General features: G+C 35.2%; 1 protein-coding gene and 3 non-coding genes across 4 annotated transcripts; 2 read left to right on the top strand and 2 right to left on the bottom strand.

Annotated features, from left to right (window-relative positions):
- Nucleotides 1-200: 200 nt before the first annotated feature.
- On the top strand, nt 201-359 carry LOC124888360. The gene has a single exon (XR_007046486.1). It is a non-coding gene; the product is annotated as a U1 spliceosomal RNA (small nuclear RNA).
- A 104-nt stretch (nt 360-463) lies between these two features.
- On the top strand, nt 464-621 carry LOC124888392. The gene has a single exon (XR_007046514.1). It is a non-coding gene; the product is annotated as a U1 spliceosomal RNA (small nuclear RNA).
- A 6,367-nt stretch (nt 622-6,988) lies between these two features.
- LOC124888177 lies at nt 6,989-7,179 on the bottom strand. The gene has a single exon (XR_007046316.1). It is a non-coding gene; the product is annotated as a U2 spliceosomal RNA (small nuclear RNA).
- A 14,867-nt stretch (nt 7,180-22,046) lies between these two features.
- On the bottom strand, nt 22,047-22,893 carry LOC124887696. The gene is made up of 3 exons (XM_047397591.1): nt 22,746-22,893; nt 22,533-22,651; nt 22,047-22,442 (listed from the first exon to the last, which is right to left on the bottom strand). The coding sequence occupies exons 1-3, from the start codon at nt 22,891-22,893 to the stop codon at nt 22,047-22,049; spliced, it is 663 nt and encodes a 220-aa protein (XP_047253547.1).
- Nucleotides 22,894-23,598: the final 705 nt, after the last annotated feature.

Raw genomic sequence — 23,598 nt, 5'->3', positions numbered from 1 at the left:
CACCATTTACCCGTTTTGTACCATGATTGCAGAAAGTAATTGATGTATCATTATCCATCTTAAAATTCAATACTGACATATCCTTGTATATTAAAGATGTTGTCTCTAATAGATTTACTCCACAGTCCCACACCGTCAAGTAAATAAGACAAGAAACGCAAAGAGATGCTATAGAATAGGGCCAAGGACAATAAAGAAACTAACTCACCTGGACGGGGTCAATGGGTGATCAATAAGGCCTATGACCTGAGTTGGTGACCTCCATCGCACTTTGGAGGATTGTCAGTCTAAGGTCGATCCAAGTGGTCGATCTATGTCATAATTTTTTACAGTGGGGGCCTGCAGTCTCAAGGCCCCTACCCAATGAAAAGTTTAATTTATTGTCTAATCTTGAGGTCTATGGATTGGTTGACAATTTAGAAGAGATTCTAAATAATTTGGTCAATGGACTAGGACCTCTATGTTGTTTTTTGATGGATCAATGGGCGATCAAGAAGGTCCATAGACTAGGTTGGTCACCTCCTTTGTACTTGAAGTAATGCCTGCCTATAGGTTGGCTCAAGTAATCGATCCTACATCATAATTTGTCGTTGTGGGGGCAAGTATTTGTGTGGTCTCTACCTGATTCTTAAATCAAACTTTCTGCTCATTTGTGCCTCTTTATATCAACCCAGGTGCAATGAGTTGTTTAAAGGAAATATTGCATGGAGCGAAAAATATCAAAGTTATAATTACCAACCATAGCTAATGTTTAAAATAATTACCATTTGTAGCTAAGGTTTAGATTAAATAGTTAAATATACATTGCTTTTATATTTGCATATTTGTATATTTCGAGGATCATACACAAATCTTGAGGCTCATATACAACTATCAAATTTCGATGCTCAAATACGTTTGTATCTGTAACGACCCGAGACTACCCCCTAGTCGTCACACGGTGCTTAAGACCACAAGTGATCCCAAGATAACCCTTTCTACTGGCATACTTATGAGTAACTGAATAAGACACATAAATCTAAAGAAAAATGCAGAAGATAAATATTTTTTGAACTTGATCAATACAAAGCTATATTAAGATGATTACAACTCGGCTTATACAAAACAAAACTGAAACTGAATACATCAACTATACTGATTGTCTACGAAGCCTCTACCATACTGACTATAGATAGCTGGGACACGACTCTAACTACCACTAATCAATACATATTAGTAAGAAAATAAAGTACATGAATAGTATCTAACTGAAGTCCCCGAAGTAGGAGGACTCATCATCTGTGGGCCGAAATCTACAACTGTCTAATCATGATATATGGACTACAACTGAACTGGTACCTACATTATTAAACAATATAGCACATAGACGTATATGTGGATCATTACTTTTGGAATGTACTGAGTATGTGGGGGTGAATGTATAAGTGAAGACTGTAACTAATTTTGCATATAATTTGCAAAAAATGCATGCTAAGTGTAAATGACTCACATTGTCTTGAATAACTGAAAGCTAAAAATTATGAACCATGAATAATAAAGCATACTGAAATCTTGTGAGTCATAGCACTTAGTTTTAAAAGTTGTACTTTTACTCTTTCTATTAGTGGACTAAGCAGGACTGAAGTCAAGTTTGTATTCAAATCACGCAGGCTAAATGTAAAAGGACTCACCTTTATCATCTGTAAACTGAAAGATGAAAATCTCATAACAAATATCTTATGTAAAACAATATCTAAATCAAATCATGAGCCTTTACACTTAGTTTCTAAAAGCTTTTATGATATTCTTTTCTGTTAGGACTTAGAGTTTAGGGACTTTGGGAGGTTTTTCTAACCAACATACATCATGTGAGCTGTCATGATGTCCAACGTAATGTTCTCCTAAGGTCAAAACCTCACGTTGGGGAGAGGTGTCAGACTCTTGCCAAGTGGTATAACCTTATCTTAAGCGATCACTATATTAGCCCACTGTGGGCACTTAATCTCAATTCTATGGTGACACAAAGTTCTGGGGTATGAGACCTTGGAATCATACCCAACTCGATGCTAAATACTACTCTCATTATTTTGCTCAGAACTTTAGGAAATCCACCTTAAAATAGCACAAGGGTTTGTAATGAAAACCAATTATGCTTCTCTTCTTTAAATCTCAAGCCGTATTAACAATGTAGATTCTTATCTTAGCTCAGGATCAAAAGATCAAGTTTCTTTCTTAAATCTTGGTAGACAATTCATAAGAGAGGCTCAAAATCATAATCTTGTTGAGATATCAATACTTCAAAATTAGGGATTTAAAACTCATGCTTTAAACACATGCAAACTCATAGCATAAAGTCATGCTCAATATACTTTTTGAAATACTTCAACAATATCAAAGTGATGAAATCAAACTCACAATATCATGCTTAAAAACTCAATTGGAAACCCGTAAAATCATATCACATACATAAAGATGTGAAAATAGACATGCAATCATCATTCAAATCACTCGTAACAACGTAATATTCAAATAATAGTAATTGGGTATGAATCCTAAATTGAAATTCATGTAAATTCAATCTTTAAAACTAGTTTTGGGCACAAGGATGAAAAAATATCCTTATTCATAACCCCACATACCTTAATAACGAAGAAATTGAAGCTTGAACCCTTGTGTTCTTGAGAGGAAAAGCTTGAATTATTGTTCTTGGGAAAGAGGAGAGTTTTTACTTGAGTTGATTTGAAGAAGATGGGCAACTAATGCCCCTTTTTGAGTTATAAATTGTGTTTGGAAGGCAGGGGATGAGGGAAAAGGACTAAACTACCTCTTGGCCTCTTTTTCCCGTGTAAATGACCCTCGTGGCACAACCCCCAAAATAGGAATAAACATCGTGTCGCGCCTCCCAAAAATAGGAATGGACCTCGCATTACTAGTCTATCGCGAGACCTTACTACCTCACACAAAAAATGACATAACTTTTCACTCGGGTATCGGATTAAGGCAAAATTGGTATCGTTGGAAAGCTAATTCAATTATCTACAATTTGGTGGATCTTAATATACCAAATTCCATATATACATCAAGTTATACTTGTTTAAAAATGACCCTTGTAGAATCGGATATCAAACCTTGGACGAATCAAATCATTATAGAATCGGATCATTATCATTTCTATGAACATTTTTCACCTCAAAAACACTCCACACACTAGGATAATGATCATGAAACTTATAGTCACATGAGAATCTTTTGTATTAGAACCTATACATGTAGAAACGGTAGTTAGAATTCTAGTCCAAAAATGCAGGGTGTTACAGTATCTGTATACAAACCTAATTTCGCGGCTCATATATAAATCTCTAAAGATTTATATTTTAATACAAAGTAAATTTGTATTTATATATACAATCTCTAATTTGTATATTTTAGCTAGTAAATTGTAACTAAATTCGATAATTACGCAAACTTTAACTATTGCGCTTCATTTATTGTCTAAATATTTGGTATTTTTGAACTTTTGTCTTGTTTAAACCTTATCTTTACTGTCTGTTTGGATAGTGGTTTCCCATGCAGAGGCAAACCCAGGATTTGAAAATAGCGGGTGCACCATTATATTTAATTAAGTAATATCAATTATCAATTACCTAATTTGACATACAATTCTTTAAATTTAAAAATTGCAAAAAAATTATTAGCAAAGTATAAATTTCAAAATGATCAAATATAATTAATTTAGTGCTAATATAATAAAAGTAGACCATCCTTTCATATTAGACATCGACACATTTTCATATTCTAAAAACGGTCAATGATTGCATCGTTACTTATATTTACAAATATATCCTTTTTTCTCAATGTAACAAACTAAATAATCACTTAAAACCTAGATCCGGTTGACAAGGCCCTTGTTGAATATAGTGTCTTCTCACTTAATCTCATATCGTAGAGTCATATTCATGAATTGATTTTCTTTCTTCAGGATCGGATTTAAGGGAATTCACATCAAATTCTTCATAAGACGGAGAGAATTGTCTTTAAAACTAGAACTTGATTGAGGAGAATAATATCTACCAATTTCAATTCACAAGAATCAATAACAAATTCCTACAAAATAAAATTTTCATCAAAAATATAAGTAAACATAACATTATTAATAGGGAAATCACACCCCTCCTTCCATAGGTTGCAATTAGAATTTTAAAAAAATATTAATACTTTGAATTGAGAAATTAAAAAAATACTTTATTTTATCTATTACCATTTCAACTAAAAAGCATGTTAATATCCACGAGCATCTAAATTTTATCCAGTGATACATAAACAAAATAGACGATTCATAAGGAAAAAAGCAATTAATAGTAAAAAATTTACGATATCTTACCGTCAATAGCCACAAAATTACGAAGAATAAAGGTAATGTAGGGATGGAACTTGGAAGAAAGAAAAATTGTTTGAAGGGACTTTTGGGTTTGGAAAAAATATTTTAGGGATTTGGAGGGGAATACACCAATACCGTTTGGGCTTGGCAGCTTAGGGATTGGGGAATTGTGTGTAAAAATTTATTTTAAAGTGAGGTAGGGCTAGATGAGGTGGAAAACATTAAAGGGATAAAAAAACATAGCTCTCCGGCCCCCGCCAGGAATCGAACTCGCAATGTCGGGTTCCAAATGGTGCTCAACTTTAAGTATCGGACCAGTGCACCCAAACAAATTTTATGATTGAGGGTGCACTATTTAATATACTAACGTTATATTAGGGTATCTATACCTATATCTATCTATACGTATATAATTTCTTACGAAGTTACCGGGTGCACATGCACCCTCAAGGTGCAACGTGGGTCCGCCTCTGTTCTCATGGTATCGTATGGTATGGTTACCATGGGAACCATATTTGTTTTGATTGTTTGCTAAAAGGGATGATATGGTATGGTATTTTTCCATAGTTTTATAACAATGGAATTCCTCAATTTCCTGAACCACCAATTTGATGGTATCCCATGGTTTCCCTCTTTTTTTTTCAACTATGCCCTTGTATAATTTTATTTAATCCTATTTTACCCTCTACCCTATTTACTTATTCTTATGCTTTTCTGCTCTCAATCTCTCTCCGCTCTTTGTTGCTTGTTCTTCTCTGACTCTTTTTTCTTTCTTCCGCCTTTTCTTCTTCGACACTCGTCATTGAAATAAATGATTCGATCCTGGTAGAGAGACAATGGATCATTTGATAGTCAGATATAATCAAGAAAGTTAAAGTTTTACCTTTCGTTTTCGTGCTGATAAGAGGTTCCATGGCGGACTGAAGTGGTTAGCATCTTTAGGAGATTAATCAGATACTGCGAGGGAGATGAAGCTGAACTCCTCACCTCCCACTTTCCTATGTCATCCAAAGATTTTTTTTCTTTTGTTTTTGTCCTTTCTTAGTTTTTTACATTTATTTTAGTTTTTTTGGGCTGCTTTCAAATTGAGCCGAATTGGGCATCATCAATTATGTACCATTTGTTTTCTTATTTAATAAATTCAGGCTTGTTGGTCTTTCATTTAAAAAAAATAGTTGGAGAATCACTTGTTGGGAGAATCCTGGTTATTGAAAATGATGCTTTTGCTTACAATAACTTTTCATCTGAGTTGTGACATTCTTCTCAGCTGGGTTGCTTCATGTTTTCTAAGTTTTTGAGTTGCATCTTCCATCTCCGTTGAGCTTTATCCAGGGAAACAATTTACTACTATGAGCAAGAAAGTTGTTGACAGCACACTGTAGATCAGGTGATTGAGCAAATTTAGGACTCGGAAGGAAATAGTCAATTTTAGCAATAATTAATTACGGGCATTTTAGTAAATTTACCTGTTACCATACAGTATCATACCATCAAACCAAACAAAAAAACCATTATTAAATCGCAGTGAACGATACAATTCATTCAAACATGGTACTATACCATACCATACTATACAGTACCATACATTATAAAACCATGTCAAACCACCATCCAAACAAAGGCTTAGTGGAGAGGCTAGGACTTATGACAAAGCCCAAATCTCCTCTACCCAACTGAGTGCCCCATTTGCATAGGCACAACCACACGTGTCATATACGTATTTCCCTATTCTAACCTACACATTTGATCAAACATAAAACAGTAGCGGTTTGGTCATGAGAATTATTTGCCTTTTTCCGAAAAATTATACTTTAGTGAAAAAAGTGAAAACAGAATGTGTTTGGCCATGAGAATTCCCAATACAATTCTAAATTGTATTTGGACAAGTAAAACTTGTTTTCAGTTTTTTCACTCCTGGTTCTCTCACAAAATTTCAAAAACAACTCCAAATATATTCATGACCAAACACAACTCCAACTTCAAATTCGGAAAATTATAATTTTCATGGCGAAACGGGACCTAATAACTTAAATATCTAAGAAAGAACTTCTTTTTGGAAAAAATATCTCAAACGGGAAGATTTGTTCTTTTGATATTTGCTATGGTTTCATACTTGAAAAAATACGACGACACAATATCATATTAATGAGTATTTATTTGCAGCCATTATTCAGCCATTATAACATGTTGAATTTTCCTACTTATATAAGATCATTCTTTCTTTTGAGATGAATTAACATATACCAAGTTTGAAACTCTAAATCTCTATGGTTTTCCTATTTTAATATCGTGATTCTTTGTTGCTTATGCTCCTACTTTTATACTAGAAGAACTTATTGAATTCTGAGGAACACCAACACCAGATGAAATATCAGTTCCATAATCACACATTCACACCATAAACTATGAGAATCTGTGGTTTCCAAAATCTCTAACTCTACTTTTCTTTCTTTGAAGCGTAAAGGGGCTTTGGAACCACTAAACTTAACGTTAATAAATGTTAAAGCATCAATACAAAAGAGACAGTAACCCAATATTATTATTCAATAAATGTATATTCCTTATTCTAACTTACAAATTGCTCAACCTTGTTAAGCCAAGTTTGAACATAAACCTTTTATTCTTGAATTGGTGGGTTGCGCCAAGCCAAGGCTGTAGTGCAACACCTAGGCAACACATGAAAGCCCGAGTAGCAAGCTACTCTGATAGACCTTCCCCCTCAAAGAATTGTGTTAAAATTGTGTGAGTCAATGGCCCACATATCAGATATTAAACTAATAAGAACAGATACTGCACTTGATCTTAGCCAAAAGGCCTGCCTTTCATTTTCCATCGATATGGGATTGACAAACCATCTACATGTTTGAAAAGTTTTATGTTCATACTTTATGAATTTAAATACACAAGAGAGAAAAAAAGGTGTAAGATCTATGAACAGTAATTAATGATAATATAAACCTCAGAGAAATATTTTAGATAACACGCAAGCTTAATAAACTATTTGCCAATTTTTTTTTTTTAGTCAAACATGAAATTTTTCATTCAACCAAAAGTATCAACATTACAAATCTATCAGCCTATTCGGACTCAGACTGGCCATACTAAACTCAGTTCACCCTAGCCTTTTGCGGTTAAAACTGCGTACAATATATCTAAGTTAACATAGCATAATATACAGAAATAGCCTCTAAACAAGATAATTTGGATACATGTTTATTTGTTGTAGCCTTGGCCCCCATTTAGGTTATTGTTGTCCTGCATTGTGGAGCTATAATACAATGTCATAAAGTCTTTGAGCGGTGTCTTTAACCTGATTCCTTAATTTTTTAGCATTTCTTTCAAAGTAGTTTTGCCTGTATAGTACCTGTTGTCTTTTATGTATTTGTGTACAAGACTCTGTAAATAAGAAACACAAATTTCAACACCAATTCAAGTCCAAGACAAGAACACTTATGAAGTTCTGTAACACCTTCAACACTAGATTACGAATAATCTATCTAAGAAGTGTGTTAAGATTCAGAAAAGAGATGAAACAGAATTTAAGAACAAGTCCTCCGAATTCACAGAGTGTCCTTAAGGAATAATTTCCCTCACTGTACCCGAAATCTTCCTCCCAAGATAAAATGGCCTTCAATTCGAACAATAGCGGTACCTCAAATTGTTGAATTCAGCGAACTCACTCAACGGTTTGATAGATCACGCAGAAAGTTTTTCAAGAAAAGAAGAGAGTTTTTATTTCAGAAAATTCGTACTTAAACCTATTGATGAAAGCAGGTTTATATAGCCAACAAGTGCCTCTTCTGAAAAGTGGCAATGGTTCACTTAAAAGGTGTGACCTTTCTGGAAAAGCCATGTCTGTTCATCCAAAGAATGTGTCTTTTCCGAACAGGCATACCATTTCATGAATCAGTATGTCATTTCGTTGAAGGGTTGCATCCCTTCGTTTTAGCACTGCACTGTTTCAAAACACTATTTTAGAATCTGCATGCATGCATATCAATGGAGTATCAAAACACAGAAAAAAGTTGTGTTTTTCGCTTTGGAATTTTTGACCTGAATTTTTGAATTTCTGTCAAATAAACTTTGTCCAAAAAGATAGATCTCATCGATCGATCATTTGACAAATCCAAATCCGAAGCCGAAGCCGAAGTCGAGCAGAGCGACTACAACGACGGTGCGAGGCATCTCTTATTTCTGGCCTCACTTACCATGTGCAGTAAGTGTCCCTTATTTTAAACACTCACAAGTTCTCTTCTTCCACCAATGTGGGAGAAAGAGTGAACTTTCCAATTTGGGAGTACACTTTCTAAGTTGGTGTCTCCCTTCTCCACCATTTTTTCTCTATTTTTCATTCACATTTTTTCATATACTTTGAACCCAACAGTACCTTCAACTTCGAACCATTTCTTTGCAGCAATTATTTTTCTGACTAAGCAGTGTGCTTGCTTTGGAATTGTATAGTATCAATTCTCTTATCCTTTATATAATAAGTATTCTGATAAGGGTTGTTGCATGTTTTATAACCTAGTTAACTAACCTGGCTCATTCAAGTGTTTCATGCTTGAGCTTTCACAGATCAAGATGTTTGTATTGAAATGGGATGCATAAGAGCATGAGTTTTCATTAAAGTATTTCATGCTTTAGTGTTCACAGGTCAAGATGCTCAAAATGGAATGCACAAGGGCCTGAGTTTTTCATCATCAAAAAGTAGAAATTTGTTAAGACTTGTGAAGTTTTGATGATTGATAAGTGGCCATGGAACAAATAAGCTTAGCTAGTTTATGAAAATTGTTTTTTAAAAGAGTTCAACTTACAACAGAACTTTATGTGGATAAATTCACATGAGAAAAAATAAAGAAAATAAAGTTTGTTACTGCAGATAAACATTAGGAGATCATCATGAAAAGAAGAGTTAGTGTTTAACTACAACACTCAATAAGAGAGTCCAAGAAGCATGGTATCCCTTATGGAGTTGAAAATCTACTTGGTTATGAAGATCAATAGAAGTTATAAATATTGAAGGACTTTCAAAATGAAATTTAAGAACAAATATTGAGAGGAAAAGGAGAGAACACGAGCAAATAAGTAAGAAAAATGTTTGAGAGAGTTTTGCCCAGCTATTGAAGTGCAGCCTAATACAGTGAATCAGATTGAAGAACCTTTTTTAAACATGTGTCTAACAATCTTCTATTCTAGTTAATATGTATTAGAAAGTTTATTGAGTTTTAATTTTTGTGCTTTCTTAGTGCCAATGTGTTATAAACTGGCTTAGGAGTTCAGTCTTTGAGTTGGGTTAACTCAAAGACTTGGGAACATAAACCTTAAGAGGTCTGTGTATTTTTAGGAATTAAAGTTAGTTCTAAGGTTGCTAGAGTTTTGTAATCTGGTTTTCAAGTGGGGGAACTTGAAGTGGGTTTTAATAGTTTGGGGAGATTGTTGAACATTAAGAATTAGAGTTTATAATTCCTCTGGTTACAGAGTTTGTAATATTTTATTAAGAGACCCATTATATTTAGTGAAGTTGGCATTAAATCATGTAGAGATACAAGTCATGATTTTTTATACCCTTAATGAGATGGGTGTTTTTCACGTAAAACTATCGTGTTCATTATTTACTGTATTTACTGCTTTTGTTGAAACACTTCAGGCAACATGATCCATCCGTAGGCAAAAACATGGGCATAACTCAAGTGAGTTATTAGGACATGTAGAAATAACACATTCAAAAGCACCCAAAGCCTGTCTTTTTTTTTGCTCCACTGCTCATAAGAGATTGCAGATTGTTGATTCATTTCATCTAATAAGTTCAATCGCATTCAGACCTCCTACTTTGTTGGGCATACATATTGTTTCCCAAGCAATCAATGCTTTCTTAGAGCATTCATTACTCCAATCCATAAGAATGTCTACACACTGTAGTCACCAAAGTTAAATTTTTTTGGGAAGGAGAAATATCTGGGCCCAATATGTTTGCATTTCAAAAAGCACACTTTTCACCGACTGGAGTGTACCACTATAGGTAGGGCTGCATATTGGTCGGTTCGGTTCGGTTTTGAAAATAATCAGTTTTACATATTCATTATCGGTTTGTATATATGCTAAACCGTTAAAGAACCGTTAAGATATCAGTTAATCGGTTGTTGGTTTATCAATTTTTTATTGTTATCGATTCGGTTATCGGGTGAACCGTTACCACTAAACGTATCTAATGTTTACTGCCTACAACCCTACTGCTTAGTGATTTTTCTTGTTTCTATGCACAAACTACTAGCACAAACACAAATATTAGAATGTTTACGGCATAAAATTTTCCTTGTAAATGACTTGGAAGAGGACTTCCATTATCAGATTCAGCTGTAAAGCTTACGTTTATTCTATATATAAATATACATGTACTCCTTTAAAGCACATGAACAAGTGCTTTTTTAACATTATTCTAACTACACCTCGAGGAAAAAGGATGCCTTTCAATAGAATATTAAAAATGAATGTCCTTATTTGGATTTGCCTTGTTTATAAAATTGTTGTCTGCATGTTCCTATCAGCAAATAATGAAACTTTTCTGATGGTATTATGCCTAATGTGTGTAAATTAACAGACCTTTAACTTCGTCGCCCATAGGCTCTCTACGTATTTGAAATTTTCAAGTAGCGTAGAGCTAAGGTGAATACCAGCAGTCCTAAGTTTATGTGCAGAATACCACATGAAATTTAAAGAATGGAGAGTTCAGTATGGCTCTGTAGTAGAAGCTGTCATGGCTTATCCTTACATTAGCTATAATGTCAATAACCTGAAGAACAAACAACTTCAATAACAATAGCCAAATTTCTCAACAAACTGCTGTCATTTACACATAAACAAAAAAAAATGAACAGAACCAAAATGAAGCCAATTCCAAAAAACAGTGCAAAACAGCAAATTCCAGAAGCCAAAAATCAGATATTCAGTGTACAAATTTCATAAACCAAAAACCAAATGCAAGGTTCTTACTTTACAATATGCATAGAGCAGAATAGACCATACCAAAACAACAATAAAAATTACACTAACGCGATGAGTAGGACAGAGTTGAGGTCAATTCTGTCTACTAATATTAACTTGTCACCATTTTATATCTCAATTTTTGAATGCATTTCACAACAACTATGTGATGCTCCTTTGTGATTTTCTGGTTTTTGACTACAGACACCAGAAAATTACAATGGTAACTCAAAATCATCACTAATTTACACCAGAACAACAATAAAAATTACACTAATACGATGAGTACGACAGACTCGAGGTCAGAAATCAGAACTTAGTAAGAATTTTTGCAATTATGATTATTAAAAATGATCCTTAGCATAATAAATCAAAGATTGGACAGAAATTAACATAAAGCAGAAGAATTTTGAACTTTAACATAAGATTGAGGCATTGAGCAGTAAGAATGAGATGGTGTGAATCGGTGTTACCTGTTGAGCGCAGCAAATCATCTTTGGTGTGAGCTTGAATACCTCTTCTTGGAGTGAATAGTGAGATTTGATAGTGAGAGACGACTGACGAGGAGGCACTAAGAGAGTAAGAGGCAACTGGCGTCTGGCAAGAGTGTGTGTGAATTGTGAATATTGAATATAGGATAAACCCTAAGTGGCTAATTCACTTATTTCACTCTAGAAATGGGTATTGGGCTATTGTCCATTGGGAATTAATTGGGGCCTTTAGGCCAGACGGTAATGGGAATAAAATAAATGGGCTTAGCAGTGAGCATTAAAGTGTAATAATGTATTGTTCCTATCGAGTTGTCGGGCCACCGGCTAAAAATGTTAGATAAATCGAGGCCCAAATCGTTAAACTGATTATAAGAATCTTGGACCCGAAACTTGACCTGATAGGTAAAAAAACTAAACCGTTAACCCGATAAACATATTATCGGTTCAGATTAACGGTTTGAACCAAAATATGCACAACCCTAACTATAGGATAAAAGCTTTGAGGACCAACACTTGACTCTTATAATCATTCTTTCCACAATAGTTAGAAACTTAATTTTGTCCCTCCCAAAGCTCAATTTATCCATTTTTTACCTCACGTTATCCTACACCCTCACCCATTTGATTATACCCCACAAAAATACAAAAATAACAACCCTTAACAAAATTTCTAACAAATTTTATCTTATTTTAATCATGCTAACCACTCCTCCTATTAATTTTGGACAACTCATCACCACCCCATACCCCTACTCCTACCCCACTTACGTGTCCCACATCAAAATACACATACAGCAACACCCCTCTCTAGAAACTCTCAATTTCCATTCACTAACAATATACACCATTATCTTACATTTTTGTCAAGAACACAGCAACATATATACTTACTCAGATTCATGAGAAAAAGGGGATTTACGCACACCAACATAATTCACACATCACTCTCACAATCTCACACTCCATTCTTCCATAATAATATAGAATCCTCACAATCCTAAACACATATAATTCACTCTATATAGAATCACACACACAGTTCACGGGAATACACAGATCAGAGAAGAAGAAAAACGCTCATCCCTTTCTCTCTATATACACACATAGACACCCACTGAAATTGGGAGAGAGAGGAACGAGGGGAGAGTTGATCGAAAAGGGAGTGAATGAAATGCGGAGGGTTATTTGATTTTTTTGATAAATTTTTTCGCCGGAATCATCTAATCCCCGCTGGATTCCATCACACAGATCTGAAATTGTCTCCACTAATTGAAAATCGGCAAAGTCTAGTTGGAGAGACCCATTTCAGTGATTAAGTGGTCTGTCGGAGCTCCGGTATTACCAAAATCAGCGACCAGTAGTGCCAGTTCACACCTCCATTCGAAGTTTTCTATTTGTTCGTTTGATTTGTTGATCGAGGTTTGCGAGTTTAGTTCGTGATTGAGGTTTTGATTGGTTTTCAAATCTATTTTGGGGTCATATTCGACACCAAATAGGGTTTTGTTCAAAGTTGATTTGGGTCAAGGTTTTGAATCCACAAAGCTCCTCTGTTTTATTGAATAAAAATAACATTAAGGTCCATTCTTCAACTTATTCTCAATTAATTTTTAATCGTGTGATACTTGGTGTGGTAATTCATGGTGTCTGGATTTCATTTTGTTTTGTTGATTTCGATTATGTTTTGGATCATCGTGGTTGATTGTTGATATCGATTGATTGATTGTTGTGAATTGAAATAATCAAAGAACTTGGACTTTATTTTGGGTTAAATCGTAATTTGGGGTGGTATCGAAAGTTGGCTAATTCTTAATTTCACTTAGTTTAGTTAATTTGTACTCTTGATTGATTTTGATAATGTTAAACGTAGTAGTAGCATGATAAGTTGGAAGTAATAGAAAAACATAGGTTGGCTAGGCAAAGTTTAGGATTTGTGATTATTGAATGATGAAATGTTTGTGGAATGGTTTTGATTCATGCATTGGGATCTATTGTATTCATTTGGTTGGGGAATGCCCCGAGGGATAATGTTGGCAGAAGACGTTCGTGATCAAGGCCCAAGGCATGGGGTAAAGCTTTGGAGTGTAGTTGAGGATTAGTGTAGGTTTACATCTCTGCATTTTTCTATTTCGAGCTATATAATTGGACTGGACATTATATTTTAGATTTGTTTTGTTTTTGTGTGTTTGATTGATTGTTTTATGTGTTTTTGTGTGGTTTATACATTCGTGATGTCAAATTAGTTGATATGCTCCTCCAAGCGACCGTGGTCGAACCACAGGATCGAGGGGTGCCTAACACCTTCCCCTCGGTCAACAAAATTCCTTAGCCGAAATCTCTGTTCACGAATCAATTTTAAAGAGTCAAACAGTTTTGAAAAAGGATATCCAAGGGTGACTTGGCACACCCAATTTATGCCAAGTGGTGACTCTGAGTTTTGAATATAAAAGGTCCTTTTCGAACTAAATTTTTTATCTTTTGTCACTTTGATAGTAAAAACGCTTTCAAACCTTAAAATGAGAATCTTTTTTAGGGTCAAAAAGGGGTGTGACTGCTCTGGCAACTCTGCTGGGGAATTTTCAGAATTCGAGCTTATTTTTTGGAGTTATATCAGCTTAGTTTGACATTATGGGTGTATAAACGTGTTTGTGTGGTTGTTTGTATCGTTTTATAATTGTGGCGTGCTTACATGCTCTTTGTTTACAGTTTTACTTATGTGTTACTGCTTTATATTTGGTATCATTTGCATAACCTGAGTCAATTCTTTTTGCAACAAGTTTTGTAGTACACTTTGTGTACACGACCAATAGTTGAGTTACCCTTATTTTAGGAGGGGGAGCCATCATCTGGTATGGAGTAGGTGGACAGCCAAAGCAGCCACTATCGACTATACGCTCCTCCGAACAACATTATTAGTGAACCCCAGCGTAGGTCGGCCTTTAGGTCATACTTATGTGCATCATATTGAGACCTAGCGGGGCCCATTTGGTCCTTTGTAGGAGACTCACCTTTAAAGCATCCCTATATGCTAAATGCTGCATCTTTGAGGATAACGTGGTTATTTGACGGACTAATTCAGGGAAAACATGTGTTAGAAATAAGGTATGTTTGAAAAAAAAAAGAAAAAGAAGAAGGGGAGAAGAAGAAAAAGAGAGTCAAAAAGGGTTTCGTAGCTTTTAGTGTTCTTTATGGCTTTTGTTTTTCATAATTCAAAAAGATTTTTTACCTTTTGCACTCATTTTGTCAAAAACAAAAACATCAAAAAGATTTTTCTTTGTTTCTTTAGTAAGCTTCCATAATTTAAAATTTTCAAAAAAGATTTCTTTTAATGGGGGCTTTTTATAAAAGAAGAATTCAAAAAATATGGTAGAAGTTTTGTACAATTCATGTAATGAAAATACCAAAAAGATTTTTCTTTCATAGTTGTTGGTGTCATTTTTATGTGAAGTGTCAAATTGAAAACTCAAAAAGATTTTATTCTTCTGTCTTTGTCGTGTCTCTTAAGTCCGGGTTTAGTTTGCTATTTAATCCTTAATTGTTCAATCTGGATGAACTACGCACCCCTGATTCTCCTCTTTCGGGAGTGAGATACGTAGACATCCTATTGTGGGTTCGGGGATCTTATTTGAAAAATTCAAAAAGATTTTCTTCGCTTTATTAGAGTAGGTGTCATATACTTCCTTAAAAGAAAACTGCAAAAAGATTTCCCTTTAATAGGTTCAAGTTTCATTTTTCATATGAAATTCAAAATTGAAAATCCAAAAAGATTTTTCTTTGATAATCATAGGTTTCATTTTGTATAGGGAGTTTCAAACCAAAAAATGCAAAAAGATTTTTGTCAATTCTTTTGACAATTTGTTATTTCCTTTTCTTTTTAAAGTTTCAAGAAAAAAAGAGTTTAGTTGTCCATTTTAGCAAGACTTCACAAACTACGCACACCTGATTCTCCCCTTTCAGGGGTAAGATATGTAGGTGCCATTTTTGGGTTCGGTGATCTTTTCAAAAGAAAAAGGAAAAAAGAGGTTTTGAAAAAATATTGAACTCTCACGCATTTGCTATCTCTTATCCAGTTAGTTAAGGTGGTTAGGTTGTGGAATTTTGGTTCTTCCTCCATATTGCTCCAAGTCACAGAGAAAGTTATAGCGAACAAGGATACTGAGATTGTGGTCACTAATCAGATAGGGAGTTTGGGGAATGAGAATTTAGGAGCTAATGAAGAGATTCGAAAATTAAGGCAACAAATGATAGAAATGTATTGAACTTGGGCTAATGGGTTGCCGCCTCCTCCAGTTTTCACTGATAATCTGGAATATCTTTCTAGCTTGCCTCCAGTGTCACATGCATAGTGCTCTATTTTTGTTGACATTCCACAACATGCATTAGGGTCTACTCCGGGACAACACTACTCAAACACTTCAAATACTCATTTCCTCACTCCTCAACACAAAACTACCGCATACTCGGCTCCACATGTTGTTCATGTTTTTGTAAACCCACCCCCACCTGCATCTCCTACTGATGTTCATGCATCAATTGTGCCTCTCCACTCTGCGGGAGAGCATGTATTGAATATTTCTGGTGATCAGCATTATGCTCCAGAGCCCACATTTAAGTCGACTGGTCCTTATGGCTACACTCAACCACCTAAATTTCCTCTTAATAATGAGAAGCCTGTTATAACAAAAGAACAAGAGGAAATGACCAGAAAATTGAGAAGTTTGGAACTGACTATGAAAAACCTCCAAGGACTTGGGGGTACAAAAGTGTCTCATGTAAAGATCTGTGCATGTTTCCAAGTGTTCATCTCCCTTTTGATTTTAAAATGCCGAAGTTTGAGAAGTATGACGAACATGGAGATCCTGTAACATATTTGAGGCATTATTGCAACCAACTAAGGGGTTCTGGAGGGAAGGAAGAATTACTCATGGCATATTTCGGTGAGAGTCTTTCAGGTCTAGCTTCAGAATGGCTTGTTGACCAACACATCGACAAGTGGAATAGTTGGGATGACCTGGCTAATGAATTCGTGCAATAATTCTAATACAATATGGAGTTGATTCCTGATGATAAATTCCTAACTAATATGAAGAAAAAGAGTACTAAAACTTTCAGAGAGTATGTGATTAGATGGCGTGAACAAGCTGCTAGGGAGAAACCTCCAATGAAAGAAAGTAAGATAGTGGCAACACCTCAGGATGAAATATATTATCAACACTTGTTACCTACATTAGGCAAGTCATTTATTGAGATTCTCAAAATAGGGAAGATGATAGAGGGTGGAATTAAGATCGGTCGTATTGTGAGTTTTGCAATATTGAAAGCGACTACTCAAGTAATTCAAAAAGGTTCGGGAAGTGTTGGAGGGAAGAAGTATGAAGAAGATGCATCTGCCATTGTAGTTGGACAATAGGCATGGGCAAGAGGACCACGCCATCGTTACCCACAGGCTCAAACCCAAGTTTATGCCCAAGCTCCACAGAATCTTTCCCAAAATACATTATACTCTATTCCCCCACCTCCATATCCAATATACAATGCACAACCCTATGGTCAATTCCCTTCTTACCCACAACTCTGAAACTTCACAAACATACCAAAGCCCTTCTAGGCCCAATTTTTTATCCAAGCCAACAATGAAATGAGGCAGAAGTCAAGAGATAGCTTCACACCAATTGAAGAATCGTATGCCAATTTATTCCAGAGATTGGTACAGTGAGGCATGATCACTCCTCTCCTTGGGTATACTTCTGAACCACATTTGAGAAGTTTTGATCCTAATGTACGATGTGCATATCATTCTGATGTTCAGGGTCACAATATTGAAGATTGTCTTTCTTTGAAATACAAACCAGTGGCTAAGTTATCAGGTTGAGCAATTGAGGATTCACCCCTCTCCCTACTAGGAAGAGGTCTGGTAGTTTATTTTATTTTCTTTTCTATTTTCTGAATTATTTTAGGGTTGTAGTTCGGGATCTATCTTGATTTATCACTTTGTTGTTATGTTCAAACCCTTCTATCTTTTATTTTAATTGGAGTGTCCCTTTTTCCTTCGTGTTTTAAATTTGTGTTATTTGTTTATTTTCTTTACATAGCATATTTTATGTTGATTCTAGTGATATGACATGCTAGCGGAATTTTCAGCCAGATCTTAAATTCCAGTTTAAGCATGAACATTGAATCAGAGGGTTAAAGTTAGAAAAAAGAGCATCCGAGAAAATATGTAGAGTGCTGAGACATTTGGTGATAAGTTGGAGCCTTCTTTGAAAATTAAGACAATTTTTTTATGAATCACAACAATCGATCGGTTATCAATTAAAAGACATGTCTCAATTAGGTCAAATAGTGTTTGCGTGAACAGAAAGAAATTCAGCTCCACAAAATCGTGAGTCATTCAATGTGAGGAATGTACAACGAAAGTGGAGTTGTATGCTAGAAAAATGCAGAAGAAGTAGTGACGCACAGACTTAGTCAAAGTTAATGCTTAAAAATGTCACAAATGATCTTCATCTTTCATTTTCATATTATATGATGTGTACTGGCATTTTCAAGGATTGACATGACGAAGGCATTTCATTCTACTATCCAAACATTGTGTCATCATTTGTTTACCCCATTTGAGCCTTAGTGTTATTTTCTTTCATACCCCTCTTTTAGAATCAAGATGGAGTCAGTAAAACTCAAAAGAAAAAATGTCGAGCAAAAGAACAAAGTCAGAAAGTTTCAAAAAAAATGAGAGAAAAGTATGTCAAAAAGAAAAAAAAAGAGGAGAGTGTCAAGAAGATAAAGTCAGAAAAGTCCCAAAGAGAAAAAGAACCAATAAAAAAAAGAAAGAAATTCAGATTAAAAGAAAGAACAAGCTGCCGAAACTACGTACAACCTGATTCTCCTCTTTCGGGAGTGAGATACGTAGGCAGCCCTACTCTGAGCTTGGTCCAACCAAATAAATAATTTAGAGTCACCTAGCCAAAGAAACTGGGGTATGGGTTAATCCTCATTGTTTGAGTTGATTCCAAAAGTTGTAAGTCCTACCCCACTTCAAGTATCATTGGGCCTTATGCGATCCTTTCTTTCTAACCCTATCCAAAAACCAAGTTACAACCAAAGAAAGACCTTCAGATCAATCTTTGAGAATGTTAAGTCTAAGCATGCAAGGGATATGATGATGCATTTTGGGAACTATTTGTCTTCCTCAGCACAAGAAATCAGGAGAGAAGTAAAAAATAAGAGTCTTATTTGTGAAAACCCTCACGAGCACCATAAGGCGATGTTAAGTCGAGAAAGATAAAAATAAAAGTCTTATCGGTGAAAACCCTCACGGGCACTATAAGACGACTGTGAGTTGAGAAAAATGAAAATAAGAGTCTCATTGGTGAAAAACTCTCACGGACACCATAGGGAAATAGTGAGCTGAGAGAATGAAAATAAGAGAGTCTCATTGGTGAAAAATCCCTCACGAACACCATAAGGCGATGGTGAGCTGAGAGAAAAATAAGAGAGGCTTGTTGGCGGAAGCCCTTCAAGGTGTCACTATCCGAATGAGGTCTTAAATGCAATTGACCTAAAGAAGCAACTCAGTTTCAAAGACATTAACTCAACAACAATTGATAGAAAGTTTGGATGGAAAGATCAGGCAGCTTAATCCAAAATGCATGGCATAATCATTAGAGTTGACTGTTATTTCTAGATAAATTTTTCATTTCTTTATTTTAAATGGGGACATTCATTGTATTTTTTTCTTTTTTTTATTTTTATTTTGTTTTCTTGAGTCAGTTGTCAAAATAAAACTCATTGTCATTTTTCTCTTGTCTTTGAGTCAAGTCCATATCAAAATAAGTGAGAAAAGATTTCAAAACTGGCTACTAGCTTCTTCAATTGCACAAAGCAAGACATAAGGCCAACACATGAAAGAGACATGATTGTGAGCCGAAATAAGGCATACTGAAAGTTTTGTCAACAGACAAGTCTGGAACTTATGGAAACATCAAGGTTCAAAGGGTTTATCTGACAAGCATGGCAAAGCAAAAATACTATGTTTGTTTCAGAGTCACTCTTAATAATCTGAGTTTGGTTCAATGATGCAGTGAGTCAATGACATATTCTAATAGTTGAAAGGAACATTAAATGTGACAGGGTAAGAGTAATTTCCACAAAATCCAAAGCCACAAACCAGCCACCATGTTTTTAAAACTCATAAGTTTTCTTTGTATGAAACAGGAATTCACATGTTATCTTCAAATCAAGGACTTTAGGGTCTAAATATCAAAGGCTGCAATGCCTCACTTCCGTAATGCAAGAGGCTATTTTACTGCACAAATTCGGTAATCAAAATTATGGTAAAACTCATAATCCAATATCTCAAGGAGACGCATTTTCTTGTTTGGGTAATTCAAGCAGTATTTTTGAGAAGACACACTTCCTTGTTTGGGCAATTCAAGTGACATTGGTAAGGAGACGCACTTCCTTATTTTGGTAATTCAAGCAGCATTTGTAAGGAGACGCACTTCCTTGTTTAGGTAATTCAACCGGCATTGGTAAGGAGACGTACTTCCTTGTTTTGGTAATTCAAGAGGCATTGGTAAGGAGATGCACTTTCTTGGTTTGGTAATTCAAGCAGCATTTGTAAAGGGACGTACTTTCCTGGTTTGGTAATTCAAGCGGCATTGGTAAGGAGACATACTTTATTATTTTGATAATTCAAGCGACATTGGTAAGGAGGCGCACTTTCTTGTTTGGTAATTCAAGAGGAATTGGTAAGGAGATGTACTTTCTTGGTTTGGTAATTTAAGCAGCATTGGTAAGGAGATGCACTTTCCTGGTTTGGTAATTCAAGCGGCATTGGTAAGGAAACACACTTTCTTATTTTGATAATTCAAGAAGCATTAGTAAGGAGACGAACTTTCTTGTTTTGATAATTCAAGCGGCATTGGTAAGGAAATGCACTTTCTTGTTTTGGTAATTCAAGAGGCATTGGTAAGGAGATGCACTTTCTTGGTTTGGTAATTCAAGCAGCATTGGTAAGGAGACGCACTTCCCTGGTTCGCTAATTCAAGCGGCATTGGTAAGGAGGCATTGGTAAGGAGACGCACTTCCCTGGTTCGGTAATTCAAGCGGCATTGGTAAGGAGACACACTTCCTTGTTTGATAATTCAAGCGGCATTTATAAGGAGACGCACTTCCTTATTTTGGTTATTCAAATAGTATTGGTAAGGATACGCACTTCCTTGTTTTAGAAATTCAAGTGGCATTTGTAAGGAGACGCACTTTCTAGTCGGAATTTCTCACTTTAATTTTTAGGAGACGCACTTCCTAGTCTTGGTCATTTAATTTTACTCAGAAGAGATGCATTTCTTGGTTAGAGTATTGATTCATCATTGCAACATGCAAGTAGTTATTTGGATTTGATATTCACAAAGGTCCTCTGATGATAAACTGGGGCACAAAATTTAATTTCTGTTATTTGAAACTTTATTTTTCTGGCAAATGGAATTTTTTTTTATCATAACATTTGTTTAGGATAATTTTATTTTTAGTTTTGATGTCATTTCATGTGCCCGCCTGAAGAACAGGGCGAATAACTGGAAATCAAGCAACAAGGTGAAGCAGTTGAAAGTCAAAGCAACAAAGTGAAGAAATTGAAAGTCAAGCAACAAGTTAAAGAAGTTGAAAGTCAAACAACAAGTTGAAGAAATTGAAATCCAAGCAACAAGTTGAAGAAATTGCAAGTCAGAAGCTCGCCTGAAGAATAGGGAGATGCAAATCAAGTCAAGAGTCCAAAAGAAGCTGTGTAGATAGGATTTTGGTAATTTCATTTTTTGTTTTAACTTGTAATTTTCATTTTTGATGTAATGACAGAGCCGCGGACCGGAACCTCGACAGGGCCTCACTCGACTCTCCAACTCGGTATATTTCCTCTCCTTCCAACTAGTGTTCACTGATGCGTTATGTGGAAAAATGCGACAAGGCTCCGCATCACGCATTATGAGATGCGTGATGCGATGCGACCGCATCATTGAAGTGATGCGCAATTTAATTTTAAAAAAATACCTATAGAGCATTGAAATAGTAAGTTATAATTTAAAAGAGCCCAACAACTATATAATCAACTATAAAGACAATATATTTAAGTAAAAGTTCTAATGAAACACCAATAAATCAGTCCAACAAAGCAAAACAAACCCCAAAAAAGAAGAAAAAACAAATATAAATTAATAATGGTTCATTTAAAGCTCTTCTAGTTCATTAAGGTTGTCCAATTCTTCTATTCCTTGAGTATCAACATAATTCTCATCATTTTCAACTTCCTCATCTTCCTCATCTCCTGTTCCCTTATCGTACGAGCTTGAAGTACTAGCCCGTAAATCATAACGACGCTCATCAACTCCACTTGCCTCAGCAACAACACTCCATATGAAAGTAGTATCTCCGTCAAAAACTGATTCATCTTCAATATTCTCAATTCCAGTTAGCCATTCATTGGCATCATCAATGTTGTCCAAGTTAATTGGATCAAATCCATTGCGAACGTTGTAGCGACACCTCAAAGTTCTATTGTACTTTATGAACACCAAGTTACTGAGGTGCTCTAGAGTTAGTCTATTCCTTTTTTTGGTATGGATCTACAAACAAATATTGGAAAGTAAAAAGTCAAGACATTTGATATATAATATACTTATCTCAAAAGACTAAAGTTGTTATCAAAGTCTTACGTGTTCGAACACGCTCCAATTTCTTTCACACCCAGAAGCGATACAAGTTAAACCCAAAATTTCGATGGCGAACTTTTGTAACTCTGGAGTTTCTGAACCATAAAGCCTCCACCATTCAACTATTAAAGTAAAGTAATTATTCAAAATTAGGAACTATAAAGAATAAATTTAAAGTGTTAATTTAATGGAAACATAACTACATAAGTCATTCACCTGGTGACTTCTTGTCTCTTTGTCTTATTGCAGTTGCTATACCAAAAAGTTCCTTAGCATTTTGATAAGAACTTATTTGATCGGTCATTTTATCTTGCATATCTTCATCAACAACCATCTTTGCAATGCAAGTATGAAATCCCGTCATAAAATTCTTATTTAGTAAATCATCCTCACGATTATAATAAAGTGAAGGGTTCAAGATATTGCCAGCTGCATGCAACGGTCTGTGGAGTTGATTACTCTACCTTTTATAAATAATGTCAAAAATCTTTGCATATTTATGCTCCTCACTGAAAAAGCTTTTAATAACCTCCTTAGCCTTACTCATTGCTTCATAAATGTAACCCATTGATGGTTTTTGCCTCACCATCTACCAAACGAAGAACTGTAACCAAAGGGCCACATATTCTAAGAGCATAAGCAACATTATTCCAAAAGTGGAATGAAAGCATTATCCGTGCAGCTTCTTTTCCTAACACTTCTTTTGCAAATTTACTTTTATTCCATTCTTCTGAAATGAACATGCTTCTCAAATTTGACTTTTGCTTGAACAATCGCTATAAGGTCAAGAAAGCAGTAGCAAATCTTGTTTTTCCAGGTTTCACCAAGTTTCTTTGATTAGTAAATATTCTCACCATATTCAACAATAAAGGCCTTTGCACAATGTAAGAATGTACCTTAACTGCCTTAGTGAAAATACCTTGAAAAGGCCTTTGTTTGAAAATATCCCTAAATATCAAATTCACACAGTGGGCTACACAAAGAGTCCAATATATGAGAGGGAACACTCCCATTATCATGGAACCAGCCTTCACATTTTCAGATGCATTATCTGTAATCACTTGCACAA

Source organism: Capsicum annuum, chromosome 10, assembly GCF_002878395.1.
Source record: "Capsicum annuum cultivar UCD-10X-F1 chromosome 10, UCD10Xv1.1, whole genome shotgun sequence".
NCBI lineage: Eukaryota > Viridiplantae > Streptophyta > Magnoliopsida > Solanales > Solanaceae > Capsicum > Capsicum annuum.
Note: the sequence above shows the minus strand (reverse complement) of the source record. Positions and strands in the feature narration are given on the sequence as shown.

Coding starts and splice junctions, on each gene's coding strand:
- LOC124887696 (XM_047397591.1), bottom strand. CDS start 22,893: ATGACGGGATTTCATACTTGCATTGCAAAGATGGTTGTTGATGAAGAT. Junction 22,652..22,745: donor AAGAGACAAGAAGTCACCAG/GTGAATGACTTA, acceptor TTACTTTAATAG/TTGAATGGTGGAGGCTTTAT. Junction 22,443..22,532: donor ATTGGAGCGTGTTCGAACAC/GTAAGACTTTGA, acceptor ATTTGTTTGTAG/ATCCATACCAAAAAAAGGAA.